General features: G+C 49.2%; 2 protein-coding genes across 2 annotated transcripts in view; one reads left to right on the top strand and one right to left on the bottom strand.

Annotated features, from left to right (window-relative positions):
• Window positions 1–467: 467 nt before the first annotated feature.
• LOC143962488 (uncharacterized) overlaps window positions 468–20,456 on the bottom strand; it is a 60,730-nt gene continuing 40,741 nt past the window's right edge. Inside the window, exons 2-3 of the mRNA XM_077471768.1 lie at window positions 11,473–12,269; window positions 468–3,319 (exon numbers count right to left, since the gene is read on the bottom strand). Of these exons, the coding sequence (XP_077327894.1) occupies window positions 2,440–3,319; window positions 11,473–12,269 (1,677 nt within the window). The 3' untranslated portion in view covers window positions 468–2,439. The remainder of the gene's footprint in view (window positions 3,320–11,472; window positions 12,270–20,456) is intronic.
• LOC143961808 (uncharacterized) lies at window positions 5,116–9,406 on the top strand. Its single transcript, XM_077471139.1, has 2 exons — window positions 5,116–7,556; window positions 8,545–9,406. Exons 1-2 carry the CDS (start codon window positions 5,835–5,837, stop codon window positions 8,638–8,640), a joined length of 1,818 nt encoding a protein of 605 aa, XP_077327265.1. The 5' UTR covers window positions 5,116–5,834; the 3' UTR covers window positions 8,641–9,406.

The raw sequence follows: 20,456 nt of genomic DNA, 5'->3' as shown, positions 1-20,456 counted from the left end.
ACCATAGCATAACCATACAAAATTATGGCCCACTGAGCCATGATAGAGTAAGTCATTGGTAGCAGTGGGAGTGTGCACATGATCATGTTCAGAGCCATGTAGTTAGTGTTCAAATTGTGAGACACTTTTGTCTCATGGGATGCTTGCCGCATGGCTCTGCACATGACCATCTGTACACATCACTACTGTAATTCTATTTGAATATATAAATGTGTGTAATTGGTTCTTTTGAAAGAATACAAGTGTCTGATTGGCTGATTCTGAAGCCACCACCTCCCTTTATTTATACTGTCAACATGAATAAACAAAGTTCAGTAGAGCATTCAATGGAGGATTCTGCTAAGCTCAACATGATACCAGCATCTGTGTCTGTGTTACTTGGAGACATACAAGCGCGCTTTCCCGACATTATATAAGAGAGCTGTCTTTGTGCTTTTAAGTGCAAATAAATTATTTGGTTATAAGGAGAAGCTTAACATTTTCTGTACAGGAGTTTTTATTTTTTGCTAATCAAACAAAAAAATGACAGAAAAATTTGAAAACAGTAATATTTTTTTTATATTTTATTATAACATTTTGCAAACAGGCAATCTTTCTCCTTCACTGATGAGCATTAATAGGCTGCACTGATGGGCACTGACAGGTACTTAGTAGGTGACACTGATAGGCATCACTGAAAAGTGACACTGATGATGAGACACTGACTGGCACTGATTGGCAGCACTGGTGGGCACGGATAGATGGCACTAAGGGGGAACTGATTAGCAGCACTGCAGCAGCACTGATTATCACTACTAATGGGCACTGATGGCTCTGAGGGGCACCGATGAGCAGCACTGTTGTGCACTGCACTAAGGGGCACAGATTAGCAGTAATGATGGGCACTGTTAGATGGCACTGAGGGGCACTGATTAGTTGTACTGGTGGGCACTGATTAGCAGCACTGGTGGGCACTGATAGATGGTACTGAGGGGCACTGATTAGCAGCACTGATGGGCACTAATAGATGGCACTTATGGGCACTGATTAGATGCACTGGTGGGCACTAAGGGGACTGATGTCCCTCTAACAGAATCTGGTTAGCGGCTTTCTTCATTTCTTAATGCTGACAGCGTGAAGAAACAAAATCTGTTGACCGGCTCCTGTTTACTTCCCTGATCAGCTGTCATTGGCTGACATCTGATCACATGGTAAAGGGCTCCCTGTGATTGGCCCTTTACTCGATCTTTTATCATCAAAATCCCAAGGTGGGTGGGCAGTGTGAGAACGGGAGGATGTACATGGGCGCCCTCCCGGCATTTTAAGACAGCGCTGTAGACATCTTTCGGCTATAGTGTGGGCACCAAGTGGTTAAATCTGCCCAGCAACAAACCCCCCCCCCCCCCCCAAAAGAATTCTTGAATAAAAAAACTAAAATCACGGTATAAAAAACAGCAGAAAGCACATCAGAAAGGCTGAAAAGCCCCCTGCATAGGTGTGAATGGAACCTTAGGCTGGGATGAGACTTGTGGGATGCGGGAACCAGTGCTGTGCGGGTTCCCTCATCACACCTCAATCACCGGACGGTCACACTGACATCTGAGAACCGCTGCGGGGGGGTCAATGGAAAGTTAATGACACCCCCAGATCGCTTCGCAGATCGCAGTGCAAACGCTGAAATGGTGCAGGAATCGGATTGTATAGATGTGACATATAAACATCTGACAGGGGCTCTAAACCTTCCCCTTCCTTATTATACTAAACATATCATTCTTATTTCAGTCTGTGTTCCTGTTGGAGAGTTCCCCTCATTTCCTGTCTAGATAAATGTTGTCACCGGGACAGGAAGTGAGGGGAAATCTCTGTAATGGAGCCCCGGAAGAAAAAAAAACCTGACAGGGGATCTAATCCTGACCCACTCTGCCTAAAAACAGTCTGGGCTCTCTGATCACATTTTTTTCTTCCAGTAATAAATCTCTAGATGACGTCTTCATAGATTTCCTCTCAGATTGTTCAATTTATTTCCATCTCTTTATAGTATAGATTGTATGGAGGAGGAGGGGGTGGGGCAGAGAGGAGACCCCATCCTATCCCATCACAGTGACCCCACCCCCCCTCTATGTCTGATCATGGCTGCCCCAACCCCATACAGAGGGACCACATGTTGGGGAGGGGCAGGAGGGGGAGGGGCATGGGGAGGAGATGGCTGATGTCACATACTGTGACAGAAGATAGATAAGATAAGAGAGATAGATTTCTCACTGACCAATAGGAACATGTTATTGTTACTCCAATAATTGTACAGATATTCTACCCAATCACAGCGATCAGTAAGAAATCTCACCTTTATTTATAGTAGAAAAACTTGCAGGAAGCCCCGCCCACTGCTATATACTATTGGATGAATATTAAATGAATTTCCCTCCTTCGTCTGACATCACCAGACTGTGGGCGGAGTTCTCACATCTCCCGCCTCCCCCCACATATCTTTATACAACCTCCCCCTACACATATCCCAGCATGGAGGGGCTCAGTGAAGGTGGTGGTGAAGGTGTGGAGGTGTCGGATCGGGTCACACAGATCATAAAAGGAGATACGCCCGGCCTCATAATCCAGATATATCCTGACTCTGTTACTGGAGAGATTGGTGGGTAAGAGGATCTCTTTACTGTCATGTATCACCGAATACTGATTAATAAAATTGTGCAATCCCCAGGACTTCTTATTATCTCCAATCCATGACTCCCCCCCTCTCCTCTCTATACTGGGGTAACACATCCCGACTCTCCACCAATCTGACCCCCCGACATCCACTTCCCAGTAATGTCTCCCTGAGGAGAAACTCCAACTGCTCAACACTTGAGAAGACAGGAATCTCTCTGGTGTTTCTGGATGATTCTGCTCTATATATGACCTGGATACAGTTTTCCTGTCATCTGATATCTGTAGATAATTACCAGCTGTGTTTCCATCCAGTAATATGTCTGCAGCTCCCTGTATATAGGAGTATACATTTACCTCTGTTATTATATCACATAAACCTGTGTGTAAGACCCCCGCCACACCCAGACCCCCTCCATCATGGAGGAGCTCCTCATGTCTCTCTCTGTCCTCATTATCTCCATCCTCAGTATCACACAAGTCACCTGTGTCTGATTCCTGTAAGACAGTCAGTGGATCCGTCACGTTACACAGCTCCTCAATGTGACGCAACTTCCTGGACAGCTCCTCCTTCTTTATTTCCAGATCCCGGATGAAATTCAATATGGAGCTAGAGACCTGCTCTGCCCTCCCGGAGATGTCCCTCAGGGCTCTCTTCTCCAGGTCTTCCAGACGTCTCCTGAGATTACACATGTGCAAATTGTTTAGTTCCAAATTAGTTTTTTAATGAATTTTGACAAATGTGTTAATTTCGAAATTTTCAAATTTTTCAATTTCCAAAATTTCAAATTCTGAATTTTCAAATTTCTGAGTTTCTTATTTTGAATTTCTGAATTTTGAATGTCCAAGTTTCCAATTTCCACATTTAAAATGTCAGAATTTAGAATTTTCTAATTTTAAATTTCCAAGTTTCGCATTTTGAATTTGCAAGTTTCAAATTTCTGAGATTCAAATTTTAAACAAAAGGAAAGTAACAATCTAATAATAATAAATTACAATAATAATAACAAAACCTTTGTATTATTTATTATTAATATGTTCCATTCCATTTGTTTAGATGTGGCATTCATTATTTCAGATAATTCATAACTTCAGATACATTTGTATTCGTTACATTCACTAACAGCCAAATTTAAAAGGAAATTCCAATACCTATAATTTAATAGTTAGTTATTATTTCAAATTTTACAGATTTTCTTGCTTCTTTTCATATTTGCAAATTTTTGGATTTTCACATTTTTGAAAATTCAGAAAAGAGAAGCACGGATTATGAATGCAATGATATAAGGAGTGCTGGACATGACAGTGTGGATGAGGGACACAGAGGGTTAAGCTTTATGGGTGGAGTTCAGGAAAAGGTTTGCAGGAAACAAGTTCAGTGTAGGGGAGGGGTCACATAAAAGGGAGAGGTGTGGCTTTAAGGAATCATTCGGAGCCCAGTGTGACACAGAGGAGGCAGTTTTTTCGCTGCTCCTCTGCTATGGCGGACCTCGAGGGACTCTTCGCGCGGCTGCGACGGGCGGCGGAGGTGCACGGTGCGGACTGGCTGCGGGAACGTGTGGGTGACCTGACGGACGGCGATGTGGACGGCGGCGGGACAGGTGAGGTTCCACTGCGCGCGCGGAGGTCTCGGCCTCCGGCGCGTTTTTCTCCTGGGCCTACTCCTCGGCCGCCTCGTGACTCCCGGAGCCCGGGGGTGGACCGATCGGTCCCCCCGGCAAAACGACAGGTTATCGGCTCCCCCCGGTCCGGGCGGTCGTTACGCCGCCGAACGGAGGGGGGCGGGGCTTCACGGCCGCATGCAAATGGCGCCGGGACCGCACGGGGCCCGGTGGAGGTGGGGGGGAGTGTGGATGGCTCTGGGTCGGCAGGCCAAGGGGGGGGGGTGCACGTGGCGGGGGATCTGCGGCAGGCTGGGTCTGGGGCCAGCATCCGCGCGGTGGGGGGGAGGGGGGCGCTCCGGGGGGGTCGCATGCCGGAGGGGGGGGAGGGTGGGTCGCAGAAGGCTGCCAAGGTGCCTGGCAGGGCTGGTTTTAGACGCAGGCATGCCGGGGGCGGCGGGGGGAGGAGGACATTGCCTGCAGTCCCGGATCGCAGGGACCGGATGGACCGCGCGGAGCACAGGGGGATTGCCGCGTCCCCGGTGCGCGTTGGAGAGGTCGGTTCGGAGAGCGAGCTGTCCCAGGAGGAGGAGGGGTCCTTTTCTACACCCGGACCGGTACCGGTCGCCGAGGCCCCTGGGGGCCCGGGTAAGTTGCGGGAGTCTACATTGCTGGCGGATGCCTTGCGGGATCTGATGGGGGTGGCGCAGGGGGGTGCGGTGCCCACGGGATCCCGGGATGTAGTGGGGGGGGTTGCGGCAGGTTCAGCGCAGGGGGCGGGGCCTGTGGCCCCGGGGGGGCCGTCAGGTCAGTTGCAGGAGCTGTTGGGGGGGCTGCAGGCCCTGGTTGGTAAGTTTGCTGGGGGCTCCGGGTCGCCTCAGGTGGCCCCCTGGATGGGTACTGTGGGGGGGGCCGGGGGGGCGGAGGTCATTCCTGCGCGGGATGCACCGCCTGCCGCGGTGTCGGGGAGCACGGATGCGGGGGCTGTGGGCCCGGGGGTCCCCCCGGTGCCCGCGGACCCGGGGGCGCGGTCTGACCTGGTTAGGATCGCGGATGCTGCCCGGTGCGAAGTCTATGTTTGTTTCGAAGGCCCATTGGGGGCGCATTTGAAGCAGGAGGTGCGGGACAAGATCGGCAAGGGTGAGTATGTGGAGATTTTCTCCTTGCTCCCCCTCGAGAAATTTAATTTGGACAGGGTTAAGCCGGACAGTTCCAAGAAGGACGACGAGGAAAAACGTAGGTATCGGCTGATCCCGCGCACATTTGCAAATTGGCTTCAGGCGTTCGCTATATTGGCTAGCGTGATAGGGGAAAAGAACCCCGAGCATTGCTCGGCGTTATTTTGTTACCTGGACGCGATTGGGGAGGCTCACCGAGTGTATGGAGGGCTGGCTTGGCTGCGCTATGATGAGCAGTTTCGTCAGCGTAAGGCAGTGCGGGCTGACCTGCGGTGGGATCACAAGGACATAAGCCTCTGGATGAGGCTTATGTCTGCTCCGCGGGCCCCCACTCCGTTTCTTCAGGGGGGGGCCGGGAGTGCGTCTTCCTCGGGACTGCCGGCCGGAAAGAAGTGGGGGGTGTGCTGGCCCTTTAATGAAGGGGCTTGTAAATTCGGAGGCGCGTGCCGCTTCAAGCATGAGTGCTCCGGGTGCGGCGGCACCCACCCCCTGTCTCGCTGTTTCAAAAAAGGTCAGCGTGCCAGTGCCGCCGGTCACAAAAGGGATGACGCCGGTGAACCTGGGAAGGATGCTTCCTTTCCTAAATAGGTATCCGGATGGTGCGGCGGCGCGTGGGTTAATTCTGGGTTTTCGGGACGGTTTTAGGATTCCCTGTTCTTTGGGAGGGGTGCCGCCGTTGGCCAGGAATTTGCGATCGGCTTTAGATCACCCGGGGGTTGTGGATGAAAAATTGGGTAAAGAGGTGGCGCTGGGCCAGATGGGTGGCCCTTTCGAAGTGCAGCCGTGGGGGGACCTGGTGGTCTCCCCGTTGGGTGTAGTTCCTAAGAAGGAGCCGGGGAAGTTTCGCTTGATTCATCACCTGTCTTTTCCGAAAGGGGGGTCGGTCAATGATTTCATTGACCCGGAGGCGTGTACGGTTTCCTACACTTCTTTTGACGCGGCGGTACGGTGGGTCAGGCGGTATGGTCGTGGGGCTCTCATGGCCAAGGCGGATGTGGAATCGGCGTTTCGCCTTCTGCCGGTCCACCCGGACAGCTTCCGGCTGTTGGGATGCCATTGGCGGGGCAAGTTTTATGTGGACTTGTGCCTGCCCATGGGTTGTTCCATTTCATGCGCCTATTTTGAAGCTTTTAGTTCATTCTTGGAATGGGTGGTGAGAGATGTTTCGGGCCTGGAGTCGGTCATCCACTATTTGGATGATTTTCTGTGCGTGGGCCCGCCTGCCTCCAGTGTGTGTGCGATTCTTCTGTCCACGTTGCAGCACATTGCGGGCAGGTTCGGGGTGCCGTTGGCGGGGGATAAGACGGAGGGCCCGGTGACGGAATTGAGTTTTCTGGGAATCGTGATTGATTCTGTGGCAATGGAGTGTCGATTGCCAGAGAATAAATTACGGGATCTGCAGGCGGAGTTGGCAGGCATGCAGGGCCGGCCGAAGGTTCAGCTTCGGGCCCTGCAGTCCCTGTTGGGCAAGCTGAATTTCGCTTGCCGGATCATCCCTATGGGCCGTGTGTTCTGCCGACGGCTGTCGGGGGCCACTGCCGGGGTAACCGCCCCTACCCACTTCGTGCGTTTGCGAAGGGAACACCGGGAGGACCTGCGGGCTTGGCATGAATTTTTGGAGTCGTATAATGGGCGGGCTATGTGGATGTCGGGGCCAGTGAGCAACTTCGATGTGGAGTTGGTTACTGACGCGGCTGGCTCAACGGGTTATGGGGCATTTTTCCGGGGTCGGTGGAGTGCGGAACCTTGGCCACGCTCATGGGAGGTTGCGGGGTTGTTGGGCAATTTGGTTTTGCTAGAATTGTTCCCGATAGTGGTGGCATTGGAGTTATGGGGGGCGGAGTTTCGTAATTTGAAGTTGCGCATCAATTGCGATAACATGGGGGTGGTCCAGGTCCTCAATCGGATGACTGCTTCTTCCCCCCCGGTCATCCGGCTGCTGCGACACCTGGTCTTTCGATGTTTGCGGCTCAATGTTTACGTTTATGCTGTGCACATACCTGGGGTGGAGAATTCTTTGGCTGACTCGCTCTCTCGTTTTCAGTGGGACAAGTTCCGGCAGCTGGCGCCGGGAGCGGAGGAGTCGGGGGCGCCATGCCCCGGGTGGATGTGGGAACTTCCCTTGGAATCGCCGCAGGTTGGTTAAAAAGGTCGTTGAGTGAGGCTACATGGTCCGCTTACTCTAGAGTGTGGGCGGAATGGTGGGCGTTCCTGCGGGAGGTTGGAGTGGCTGGTCGGGGCTCCGACCGGCGCTGGGTGGTATTGTACTGGGTTGCCCGGAACATTGAGACGGGCCTGTCTCCCGCATCTATTGAGCGGAAGCTGGCGGGGTTGGCCTTTTTGTTCAAACTGTGGGGGGAGCCGGACGGGACGAAGGATTTTTGGGTGAGGCAAACGTTGAAGGGGTACAGGAGGGATTGGAAGGGTAGGGATGCGCGCCGGCCGGTGTCATTTGACAATCTGGTGGCAATTTGTTCTCGGCTGGTGGACGTTTGCTCGTCTGCTTACGAGACCGTCCTGTTTACGGCAGCGTTTTCGCTGGCGTTTTATGGGGCTTTTAGGATTGGGGAGTTGGTGTGTCGCTCAAAACGGGTGGCTGGGGGTCTGTTGGATCAGGACGTGCAGGTGGTTGCGGATCGGGTGAGTATACGGTTGCGTAGGTCTAAGACTGATCAACGGGGCAAGGGAGTGGCGATTACGCTGCTCGCCCTGCCGGGCTCGGTAGTGTGCCCGGTGGCGGCGGTACGGGCTTTCCGGGCGGTGCGGCCTGGGAGGGCGGGCCCCTTTTTGGTGCACGAGGAGGGCTCTTTTCTATCCCGTTTTCAGTTTGTGTCGGTCTTTCGGCAATGCCTGAGGGCGGTGGGTTTGGATGAGCGGGACTACGCGTCCCACTCTTTTCGGATTGGGGCGGCCACGGAGGCGGCTCGATGTGGGCTGGAGGAGGCGGTGGTTCGCCGGATTGGTAGATGGGAGTCCCGGAGGTTCCGGTCCTATGTCCGGCCGCAGTTGCTACTGGGGTAAGGATGGTGCGGCTGGGGGTTGTTTGCTGTGGGATTTATGGGGGGGAGGACTGTGCTTGTAACATTCCTTTGGTTGTTGTGTTATTTCTCTTGTTTTCATTCCAGATGGAGGTTCTCAACGCCTCGTTTGGATCCTGGGGCATTCGTACGTCTGCTGGGGGGCCAGGAGAGGTGATTCTCTACCAGCAGGCAGGCAATTAGGTATCCCCAGGGAGGTAGCTAGGGTGATGTGGTTGGGTTTCCCGGGCATGAGGTGGGAGCGTGTCATGAGGGAGGTGGAGCGTTTCGCTTTGAGGGATAGGCCCCCGGATGTGCTGGTCGTTCATGCGGGGGGCAATGACCTGGGAGTTCGAAAAGTGAAGGACATTTTGGCGGATATCGAGGCTGATGTGTTGCGCATGCGAGTCCTTTTCCCGGGCACCATTTTGGTGTGGTCAGACATTGTGGCCAGAACGGTGTGGCGGGGGGCCAGGTCTTTAGCCAGCCTTGAGAAAACCAGGATTAGGGTTAATAAGGTTGTTGGGCGGTTTGTAGTGCAGAACGGGGGCATTGTGGTAAGACACAGGGAATTGGAGGTGAATGTAGGGCTTTATCTTAGGCGGGATGGCGTTCATCTATCGGATGTGGGGATTGACCTCTGGTCCTTTGGCTTACAGGAGGGCATACAGAAAGCTCTTCGGGTGTGGGGCGGCCCTCAAGGTTGAGGGGGTCACCCTTTCGGGCTGTGGCGGTGTGTTTTCTGGTGGTTTCTGACGGTAGACAGGTACTCAGAAGGGATCTGAGGGTGTGGGGGCTCATCTAACGATCGGCCCCTCTGGGTATTCCTGAACGTTGGAGGGAATACGGTTATGTTCACTGGCGGAAGTTGTCTCCGACCGGTCACAGGTGGAGGCCTTTGGGAAGTTGGTCAGGTGTACCGCAGTGATTGGGTATTGGCTTAAGTGTGGTCACCGTCAGAGATCACCAGAATGGGCAGTTAATGTTAATTTAAATGTGGTTTAATGTTAATAAAGTTATTTATATTTATATATTTATATATATATTTATATATTTATATATTTTCATATTTACAAGTTATTGGAGTAATTTTGAGTTATGTTTAATAAAGGCTGTTGTGGCCAGTTTACTCCAACCTATGGTGTGGTCTCGTTTCTAATAGATAAGGAATAGTATAAGGGGAACATTCAGACTACACTAGTCAAGAGAAGCACGGATTATGAATGCAATGATATAAGGAGTGCTGGACATGACAGTGTGGATGAGGGACACAGAGGGTTAAGCTTTATGGGTGGAGTTCAGGAAAAGGTTTGCAGGAAACAAGTTCAGTGTAGGGGAGGGGTCACATAAAAGGGAGAGGTGTGGCTTTAAGGAATCATTCGGAGCCCAGTGTGACACAGAGGAGGCAGTTTTTCCCACCCTCCCGCCCTATTGTTATGTGGTTGTTTTGTGGTGTTTTGTTGCTGGTCTTTTTCTTCTTTTGCAGGTTTCATCGGTTGTCACGGCAGCTGAAAGTTTTTCGTGTTGGCGGTGTGTTTTCTGGTGGTTTCTGACGGTAGACAGGTACTCAGAAGGGATCTGAGGGTGTGGGGGGCTCATCTAACGATCGGCCCCTCTGGGTATTCCTGAACGTTGGAGGGAATACGGTTATGTTCACTGGCGGAAGTTGTCTCCGACCGGTCACAGGTGGAGGCCTTTGGGAAGTTGGTCAGGTGTACCGCAGTGATTGGGTATTGGCTTAAGTGTGGTCACCGTCAGAGATCACCAGAATGGGCAGTTAATGTTAATTTAAATGTGGTTTAATGTTAATAAAGTTATTTATATTTATATATTTATATATATATTTATATATTTATATATTTTCATATTTACAAGTTATTGGAGTAATTTTGAGTTATGTTTAATAAAGGCTGTTGTGGCCAGTTTACTCCAACCTATGGTGTGGTCTCGTTTCTAATAGATAAGGAATAGTATAAGGGGAACATTCAGACTACACTAGTCATGGAAAATTTGGAAATTGTAAAAATTCTGAAATTCGGGAAATTCAAAATTCTAAATTCGGATTTTCAATTTCCGAATTTCAAATAAAAGGAAAAAAAGAATGAAGAGAAAACAAATTACCGTATATACTCGAGTATAGGCCGACCCGAATATAAGCCGAGGCCCCCAATTTACCCCCAAAAAACTGGAAAAAATTATTGACTCGTGTATAAGCCGAGGGTGAGACATGCCTGTCCATCCCTGTGTGTCCGTCCATCCCTGTGGGTCCATCCATCCCTGTGTGTGTGTCCATGCATCCGTGTGTGTGTGTGTGTGTGTCCATGCATCCGTGTGTGTGTGTGTGTGTGTGTGTGTGTGTCCATGCATCCGTGTGTGTGTGTGTGTGTGTGTGTGTGTGTGTGTGTGTGTGTGTGTGTGTGTGTGTCCGTGCAGCCTACCTGTGTCCAGCCTGCCTGTGTCCGTCCAGCCTGTGTCCGTCCAGCCTGCGTCCCGTCCAGCCTGCGTCCCGTCCAGCCTGCGTCCCGTCCCGGCCCGTCCCGTCCCGGCCCGGCCCGTCCCGTCCCGAGCCGAGCCTCCGTCCTTCAGCTCTTCGTCGGCGGCCATTCTAGGATTCAAAAGCCGCGCCTCCGTCGGTGATAGGCGGAACACTCAATTTCCCACTGACTGCTGTTCCGCCTATCGGATGTCCGTGATAGGCGGAACACTCAATTTCCCAGCAGCCTGTGTTCCGCCTATCACGGGCATCGTCTCATCCTCGTCCGTAGTACGAGGATGAGACGATGTCCGTGATAGGCGGAACACAGGCTGCTGGGAAATTCAGTGTTCCGCCTATCACAGGCGAAGGCGGAGGCGGAGGCGCGGCGTTTGAATGTTAGAATGGCCGCTGTCTGTCTGCTCGATACGCTGATCGAGCAGGCAGACAGCGATGACTCGAGTATAAGCCGAGGGGGGCACTTTCAGCCTCAAAAAAGAGGCTGAAAATCTCGGCTTATACTTGAGTATATACGGTAATTTTTTGTCAGTACACATGTCTACCTGAGGTCTCTAAACAGGGCAGTGACTCTCTCGGTGTCACCAGCGGCTTCTTCTTCTACTTTCCTCCTGTGTTCCTGCAGACTCTGGACTCTTTCCTCCGTCTCCTCTCTCTTTGTCAGAAGTTTCTGCAGAACATTCCTCAGTGTCTCCTTCTTCTTCTCAGAAGCCTCATCCAGTGACTCCATCTCATGTCCTTTATGTCCTCCAATCATACAACAAGAAATACAGATACAGGTCTCATCCTCAGTGCAGAAATACTTCAAAACTTCCTTATGGACGGAGCATTTCCTGCTCTCCATGGACAAGGTGGGGTCACATAAGACGTGTTCTGGGGACTTTTTATGGATTTTCAGGTGTTTATCACACAGAGAAACCTCACAGTGCAGACAGGATCTAACAGCAGGTACATGAGAGTCCACACAGTGAGTACAGAAGACCCCGGACTCCTCTTGATCTGGATGAGTAGACAGGAAAGTCTCTGCTATGTTACGTAGTGTTATGTTCCTGTGCAGTGCAGGCTGATCCGGAAACTTCTCTCTGCATTCAGGACAGGAATATCCTCCAGACCCCTCCTGTGTATCCAGCACACCATCAATACAGACCCAGCAGAAGTTGTGACCACATCTCAGGGTTACAGGATCGGTATAAATGTTCAGACAGACGGAACATTCCAACTCAGCTCTCAGATCACCAGACGCCATCGCTGACAGCAGAAGAGAAACTAAACTGAAAGTCTCTGACACCGGAGAGGAATGTGGATGGGGGAGGGGTGACGTCCTCCTACACAGGGTGAGGCTGGATGAATATTATAGGACACGGAGATCAGAGTACAGAAGGGAGGAGATTCGTTTTGCAGTAGTAATGAGAATTATACCTCCCAACATTAGAAGAGAGAAAGAGGGAAAGACGGATGTGGAGAAGACATGCGGAGCACTAAGTGCAATGACATGAAAAGGGGAGATGACTACATCATGATGAAAAGGAAATTGGTTATATAACCATCTGAAGATTTACCCCCCCTTCAGGGCCAGGCCATTTTTTGCGATACGACACTGCATTACTTTAACTGACAATTGCGCGGTCATGCAACACTGTACATACATTCAACATATATCAATTTTCCCACAAATAGAGCTTTCTTCTGCTGGTATTTGATCCCCACTGCATTTTTTTATGCTATTAAAAAAAATTATATTTTTTTCAGTTTTTGTTATAAAACATATCCAATGAAAACATTTTAAAAAATCAAATTTCTTCATCAATTTAGTCTAATATGTATTCTGCTACATGTTTTCGGTAAAAAAAAAATCCCAATAAGTGTGTATTGATTGGTTTGCAGAAACATTAAACATCTACAAACTATGGGATAGATCAGGGGCAGGCAACCCCCTGCACTGGTGCCGGTGACCTGTCGAATAATGCCTCTCATAGAAAAATGCATCCTATGCACTGCACATGCGCAGTACATCGCTTCACTTCAGCTGATATTCTGGTCATATGTATCGACTGGGCATGCTCAGTTCGATGCATTTTCCGATGAGAGACAAGCAACGGAGAGCGTGCAGAGAGAATCTAAATGTAAGATTCTGCCTCGCTCTCCACGCAGGCGAGCAATGTCATAGGAGCCGAAAACACTTGTTATTGGGCAGATTGTGGCGTGATCTTGCAGCGTGAATTTCTGGATGAGGACGGTGGTTGTTTCTGGATGTGGACGGTGGTTGTTTCTAGATGTGGACGGTGGTTGTTTCTGGATGTGGATGGTGGCTGTTTCTGGATGTGGACGGTGGTTGTTTCTGGATGTGGACGGTGGTTGTTTCTGGATGTGGACGGTGGTTGTTTCTGGATGTGGACGGTGGTTGTTTCTGGATGTGGACGGTGGTTGTTTCTAGATGTGGACGGTGGTTGTTTCTGGATGTGGATGGTGGCTGTTTCTGGATGTGGACGGTGGTTGTTTCTGGATGTGGACGGTGGTTGTTTCTGGATGTGGACGGTGGTTGTTTCTGGATGTGGACGGTGGTTGTTTCTGGATGTGGACGGTGGTTGTTTCTAGATGTGGACGGTGGTTGTTTCTAGATGTGGATGGTGGCTGTTTCTGGATGTGGACGGTGGTTGTTTCTAGATGTGGATGGTGGTTGTTTCTGGATGTGGACGGTGGTTGTTTCTGGATGTGGACGGTGGTTGTTTCTGGATGTGGACGGTGGTTGCTTTTGGCTGTATTTGGTCTTTTGCTAGATGGTGGAAGTTGCATATTGTTGTGAGTACAGTACATTTATACAACACTGTAAAGGAGCACTCTGCTGGGGGGACATATGATTTATGGAGGGGCTCCCCTGGGGGAAATATGATTTATGGAGGGTCTCTGCTGGGGGACATCTGATTTATGGAGGGGCTCTGCTGGGGGACATCTGATTTATTGAGGGGTTCCGCTGGGGAACATTTGGTTAGTGGAGGGGCTCTGCTGGGGGACATCTAATTTATGGAGGGGCTCTGCTGGGGGACATCTGAATTATAGAGGGGCTCTGCTGGGGGACATCTGAGTTATGGAGGGGCTCTGCTGGGGGACATCTGAGTTATGGAGGGGCTGCACTGGGGGACATCTAAATTATGGGGGGACTATGCTGGGAACACCTGATGTAAGGATGGACTTTGCTGGGAATGCCTGATGTAAAGTGGCACTGTGATTGGCACATATTGTTGTGGACATTAGAGAGCCCCTTAACATAAAATGTGCCCATCAGCATGCACTTTAATTTAGGTTAAGGGGCATGGTGATGGGCATTTTTTATGTTAAGGAATACGCTGACGGGCAGGACTACAATCTTTCAGAGTCATGGCACCGACTTGAGATTCATATCTCAGCCCAAAGAATACTTTAGTGGCTGGACCTCCTTGAATTTTAATTCAATACCCCTGCTATAGGCGATTCCTATATTCTGGGATATGGGGGTCTCGGGACAGAGCTCAGTATGCACATATAAAGATGATATCCTGGCTGTGTGCATGTATGGGACATATGCTGGACTCTGTGGACATCACAGTGTGGTAGATGTATGGAGGGTTCAGTATAATGCTGTGTACACACAGTCGGAATTTCCGACAAAAAATGTTCGATGGAACCTTGTTGTTGGAAATTCTGACCGTGTGTAGGCTCCATCAGACATTTTCCGTCGGAATTTCCGACACACAAAATTTGATATCTGGATCTCAAAATTTTCCAACAACAAAATCCGTTCTCGTAAATTCCAACCGTGTGTACAGAATTTTGACGTACAAAGTCCCATGCATGCTCTGAATCAAATACGTGACGGAAGTGCTCGGTCTTGTAAAAATAGCATTCGTATAGGAGATAGCACATTTGTCACGCTGAAAATATTTCAATCTTTTAATGCAGAGCATTCTCTTCTTCTTTATAATACTAGAATAATGAAGTTATTTTGCTGCTGATATTCATGCAGAGTTCTGAAAAAATGATTTCTTTATTATTTCTCGTGATCTCCTGAATAATATTACCGTATATACTCGAGTATAAGCCGAGATTTTCAGCCTCTTTTTTGAGGCTGAAAGTGCCCCCCTCGGCTTATACTCGAGTCATCGCTGTCTGCCCGCTCGATCAGCGTGTCGAGCAGACAGACAGCGGCCATTCTGATTCAAAAGCCGCGCCTCCGGCTCCGCCTTCGCCTGTGATAGGCGGAACACTGAATTTCCCAGCAGCCTGTGTTCCGCCTATCACGGGCATCCGCTCATCCTCGTACTACGGACGAGGATGATACGACGTCCGTGATAGGCGGAACACAGGCTGCTGGGAAATTCAGTGTTCCGCCTATCACAGGCGAAGGAGGAGGCGCGGCTTTTGAATTTTACAATGGCCGCCGACGAAGAGGGCACGGGACGGAGGCAAGGCAACGCACGGCACGGGACAGGACGGGACGGGACGGGACGGGACGAAGGCAAGGCACGACACGGGACGGAGGCTCGGGACAAAGGCTCGGGACACAGGTAGGCTGGACACACACACACACACACACACACACACACACACACACACACACACACACACACACGGATGGAGACACACACACACGGATGGATGGATGGATGGAGACACACACACACACAGGGATGGATGGATGGATGGATACACACACACACAGGGATGGATGGATGGATGGAGACACACACACACAGGGATGGATGGATGGATGGATGGAGACACACACACACAGGGATGGATGGATGGATGGATGGAGACACACACACACAGGGATGGATGGATGGATGGACACACACACACACAGGGATGGATGGACGGACACACAGGGATGGACGGACACACAGGGATGGACGGACACACAGGGATGGACGGACACACACACAGGGATGGACAGGCATGTCTCACCCTCGGCTTATACACGAGTCAATAAGTTTGCCAGTTTTTTTGGGGGTAAATTGGGGGCCTCGGCTTATATTCGGGTCGGCCTATACTCGAGTATATACGGTAGTTATTTTTTTCGTCAAATCTCCATAATAATGTTTTGTATTTATTTTTATAGTGATTTTTTTATTTATTTTTTTCAATCAAGATCTACTGTTTTATTTATTTTTTATAGTGATCTCAATTTTTTTTTGTCGTTTTGTGTGTCAAGTTACCACAACACCATTATTATCTTATCTAGTATTTTTTAACCTCAGTGAGGTTGGTTGGTGTCCCTTGTTAATTTGACATTGTATTTTTGAAATGTACCTGCCTACTCAGAAACAAACTGTCCTTTTTGATGTAAAACACATAGGCAAGTATTTTAACAAAAAAAATTGCCATTTATTATGGGTCATAACAAAACAAAGAGTAAGGCGATGCTGGATAAACTGATGAAATTTGTGAAGCCTTTGTACCCCAGGGCACACATCAAAACTAATTTACAGGTAAAATTGGTGGCCTGAGGAGTCCATATAATAGTGAGCACCATCCGGTCCAGGAGTCCAAGAGATCAGGAACAGCAGCAGATGACATATATGTCCCCAGGCTGTGGTCATACAACAGCCTGCATCTTTTCCAAGACCAGACTGAACCCAGGCCATCACACTCTTGTCTTCTTTAGATGCTTCCTTCCAGGCTGTGGCTCTGGTATTGAAGTTGTGGCAGGAGGTGGAGGACGATGGTCGACCTCATGGCTGCCACTTACCCCCACCACCTCCTGGCTGAGGCTTTCCTGTGTATGAAAAAGGGACATAGTTTTAGTTTTTTGGTCATCAGTCACACATAATTTTGCGCTCATGATGCAAATTGAATGTTAACAAATAGAAAAGACTATCATTCTGACCCCAGCATTTTTCATTCTTGTCCCAATCCTTTTTGGCCACTACTGTCTATTGATATGTAAACCACTTTTTTAAATCAGCAATTAGTGATCAGTAATAACATCTAGTTGGCATTGTTAATTTTACGACAAGAAATATGTTGAACACTCAAGCAGGGCTCCCCCACATCTGCCTGGGTGGAAGGCCCAGGTTGGACCTCGGAAGCCTATGCTGAGGTGGAAGGAAGCCTTGAAGGAAGAGTGGAGAGTGCTGGCCTGGGTTCCCTCTGGTCTGACAGAAAATGTAGTCCGTCATAGTACCACAGCCTGGGGACATAACGGCATCTGATGCTCCTGATCTCTGGGAATTCTGGACCTTCTTTCGCTCCCTAAGATAAGTGCTCTTTATGCCACCAATTTTGGCCTTCAAATAGGTGATGTCTGCCGTGGTGATCATCGGCTTCACAAATTCAAGCAGTTTCTCAAGCACTGCCTTCCTATTTCTTAGCTTATTAAAAAACAGATGGCTCACCTGCCACAGACAGGGCAGCTCCCTGAACATGTCAATGAATTTTGCTAGAAATTCACTATCATTGAATGGATCCATTTTCTCTGCAAGACACAACACAAGACAAACCCTAATGTCAGGCTTAATTCTCCTAATCTTGCCCCAATATAGGCATCAATCTAGAACAGGGGTCTCAAACTCAATTTACCTGGGGGCCGCTGGAGGTAGATTCTGGGTAAGGCTGGGCCGCATCAAGTTTTCCACAAAAAATGCGCTTACAAAATATCATTATTCAGATTCAAATGTCTTTATTAACAGTTCTTTAACATTTAACTTTTAGAACATGAATGGACATAAACTGTTTGAACATGGCTTTATCTGCCTACTTCTTGCTGCTAGAGATCTGACAGCGCTTACTCTTGCATAGCCGAGCCACATTTGGCGTAAGTGAGGAAGCAGTTGAGACCCTCAGCACAGCTTGAAGATGAGCATCAGTAATTCTAGACCTGTACTTTGACTTATTGAAGTTCAAGGTAGAGAAGAGCTTTTCGCACAAGTATGTGCTCCCAAAAAGACACATGGTCTGCTTGAACATTCGGGAAAGCTCAGGGAAGCTGGGGGGCAATTCTCTTAAAAATTGCCCAAGTTTGTCTGCTTTTCCACTCACATCCCTAAACTTGGCTTTGAGTTCAGAGTTACACTGCAGGTCAATGAGCTCTATTTGAAACACTGGAGGGGCATCTTGCACATCAAAGGAGAAGGGGTCTGCAAAAATTTGAAATGTGGCTCTGTGTCTCTTGAAGTCTGCAAATCTATGATCAAATTCCTCCTGTAGCCTCAAAATGACATCCACATACTCCTCATGACTGAATAGTGTGCCTGAATCAATGAGTGACTTGCATGCTGGGAAATGGCAAAGGTTTGTTTGAGAAAGCTGGTCTTTCCACAATATAAGTTTTGTAGAGAACGCTCTCACGCTGTCATAGGCAGCACTGACAAGTTGCCCCTGGCCTTGTAACCTCTTATTCAGTACATTAAGCTCATGTGTGATATCAACCAAAAAAGCTAAGTCCATGAGCCATTTTGGATCACTTAGCAAAGGAACAGAAGCCCCATCTTTCTCCATAAAAGCTTTCACTTCCGCTCTCAACTCAAAAAATCTCTTCAATACGTTTCCCCTGCTGAGCCAACGCACCTCGGTAAAGTAGAGCACATCCCCATATTCTGACTCTATTTCCTCTAAAAAAGCACGAAACATTCTGTGTTTTAAGCCCCTGGATCTGATTTGATTGATGCATTTCACAACGAAAGACATCACGTTGTCAAACTTCAGGCATTTGCTGCAAAGGGCCTGCTGATGAATAATGCAGTGCAGAGCAATGACCTCCTCTAAACCTTCCTCTTTCTTTTTTTTATTAACAAGTGCCACCAGTCCTTTTTTCCTCCCGATCATTGATGGCGCTCCATCAGTTGTTATTCCGACAAACTTCCTCCAAGGCAAACCAGCATTCTGAAAAGCATCACACAGCTGGTGAAATATCTCTTGGGCGGTGGTCTGGCCATGCATTGGAACTAGTGAGAGCAACTCCTCTGTGACTTCAAAATTGTCATCAACACCCCGGACATAGATTGCAAGCTGGGCAGTGTCGGTGATGTCTGTGGTCTCATCAAGAGCGACTGAGTATACACTGAAACATTTTATTTTCTCACACAGTTGATCATAAATGTCACTTGAAGGGTCAGAAATGCGCTCTGCCACGGTGTTGGAAGAAAGGCTGATGTTGCTAAACTGACCTTTCTTTTCTGGAGAGATAATACTTGCAGCCTGTAACATGCACTTTTTTATAAATTCCCCTTCTTTAAATGACTTTCCTGCTTTAGCAATCATCATACTAACTACGTAGCTGGCTTCGACTGCTGCATCATTCTCTTTGGTTGCTTTCTTAAAGAAATCTTGTTGCCTCAGCAGACATGTCTTAAGTTTAGCAACCTGGTTGGCTCTCTCATCTTCCTGGTACTTTGCATACTCCTCAGCATGTCTAGTTGTGTAATGACGCTTCAAATTGTATTCTTTGGGCACTGCAACTTTCTCTGTGCAAATAAGACAAGTTGGGATGCCCTTGTGCTCAATAAAGAAATATTGCTTTTCCCACTTTTCCTGAAATTGTCTGTGCTCATCATCAACCTTTCTCTTCACTGCAGGCTTTGAGCAAGACATATTTGGGGCTGCGTACCAAAAACTTAGGCCTATGGTGCCTTGAGATACCCACTTCAGCACAAGGTGCTCTGGATGAGCGGAAATAGAGTTTCCCAGTCCCCCTAGCTGCCTAGCATGACCTTCGGCAACATTAAAGAGGACCTGATTTTTACTCACAGGAGTAGCCATATACCTTTAGGGTGGGCACGCACCTGTCTGGTTTATAAAAATAGCACTCCTCCACTCTGCTGTGCCCCCCTGTATATTTCTTGCCCTGTATGCTAATACTGAGCATCAAGGAGGAAGAGACGCCGGGGTTTCTCAATGGGCGTCTCCTTCTCCATGTGCCTCAATCCAATCACAGTGAGAGTCACAGCCAGGAAGAAAAAAACTCCTTGTCTGTGACACTCTTTGATGTGATTGGATCACAACACAGCCAGGGAGAAGGAGACGCCCATTGAGAAACCCCTGCGTCTCCTCCTCCCATGCAGGGCCTCCAATGGCAGAACGTCCTGTCGCCTGAACGGGAAAGAGAAGAAAAAAAGTGAGGCGTGGAGAGCGTGACTGACAGGCTGGTACTTGCCTCTCCGTGTCCCTCCCATCGAAGAAGATGAAGTCGCCGCTCTGAACGCACTTGGTGCAGGTCAGCGTCCGGCGGTGTTACACAGCGGGCAGCGCTCCACCGCCACTTACTCCCCCTGGTGAGATGCCGAGGTACTGTACTTGGCGGTGGAGCGCTGCCCGCTGTGTAACACCGCCGGAGGCTGACCTGCACCAAGTGCGTTCAGAGCGGCGACTTCATCTTCTTCAAGTACCGGAGGGAAGGTGGCTAAGTGCTTTTCCAGGCGGGGGGCCGCAAAATATTGTCCCGCGGGCCGCAGTTGGCCCGCGGGCCGGGAGTTTGAGACCCCTGATCTAGAAGCAGTATAGGCCACTGATGAAGTTAAAATTGTACCTTCATTATTACGTTTGGCGCTTCAGCTAC

The sequence above is a fragment of the Lithobates pipiens genome, unplaced genomic scaffold, assembly GCF_037356315.1.
Source record: "Lithobates pipiens isolate NorthernLeopardFrog02 unplaced genomic scaffold, aLitPip1_a1.2 Scaffold_8, whole genome shotgun sequence".
Lineage (NCBI taxonomy): Eukaryota > Metazoa > Chordata > Amphibia > Anura > Ranidae > Lithobates > Lithobates pipiens.
Note: the sequence above shows the minus strand (reverse complement) of the source record. Positions and strands in the feature narration are given on the sequence as shown.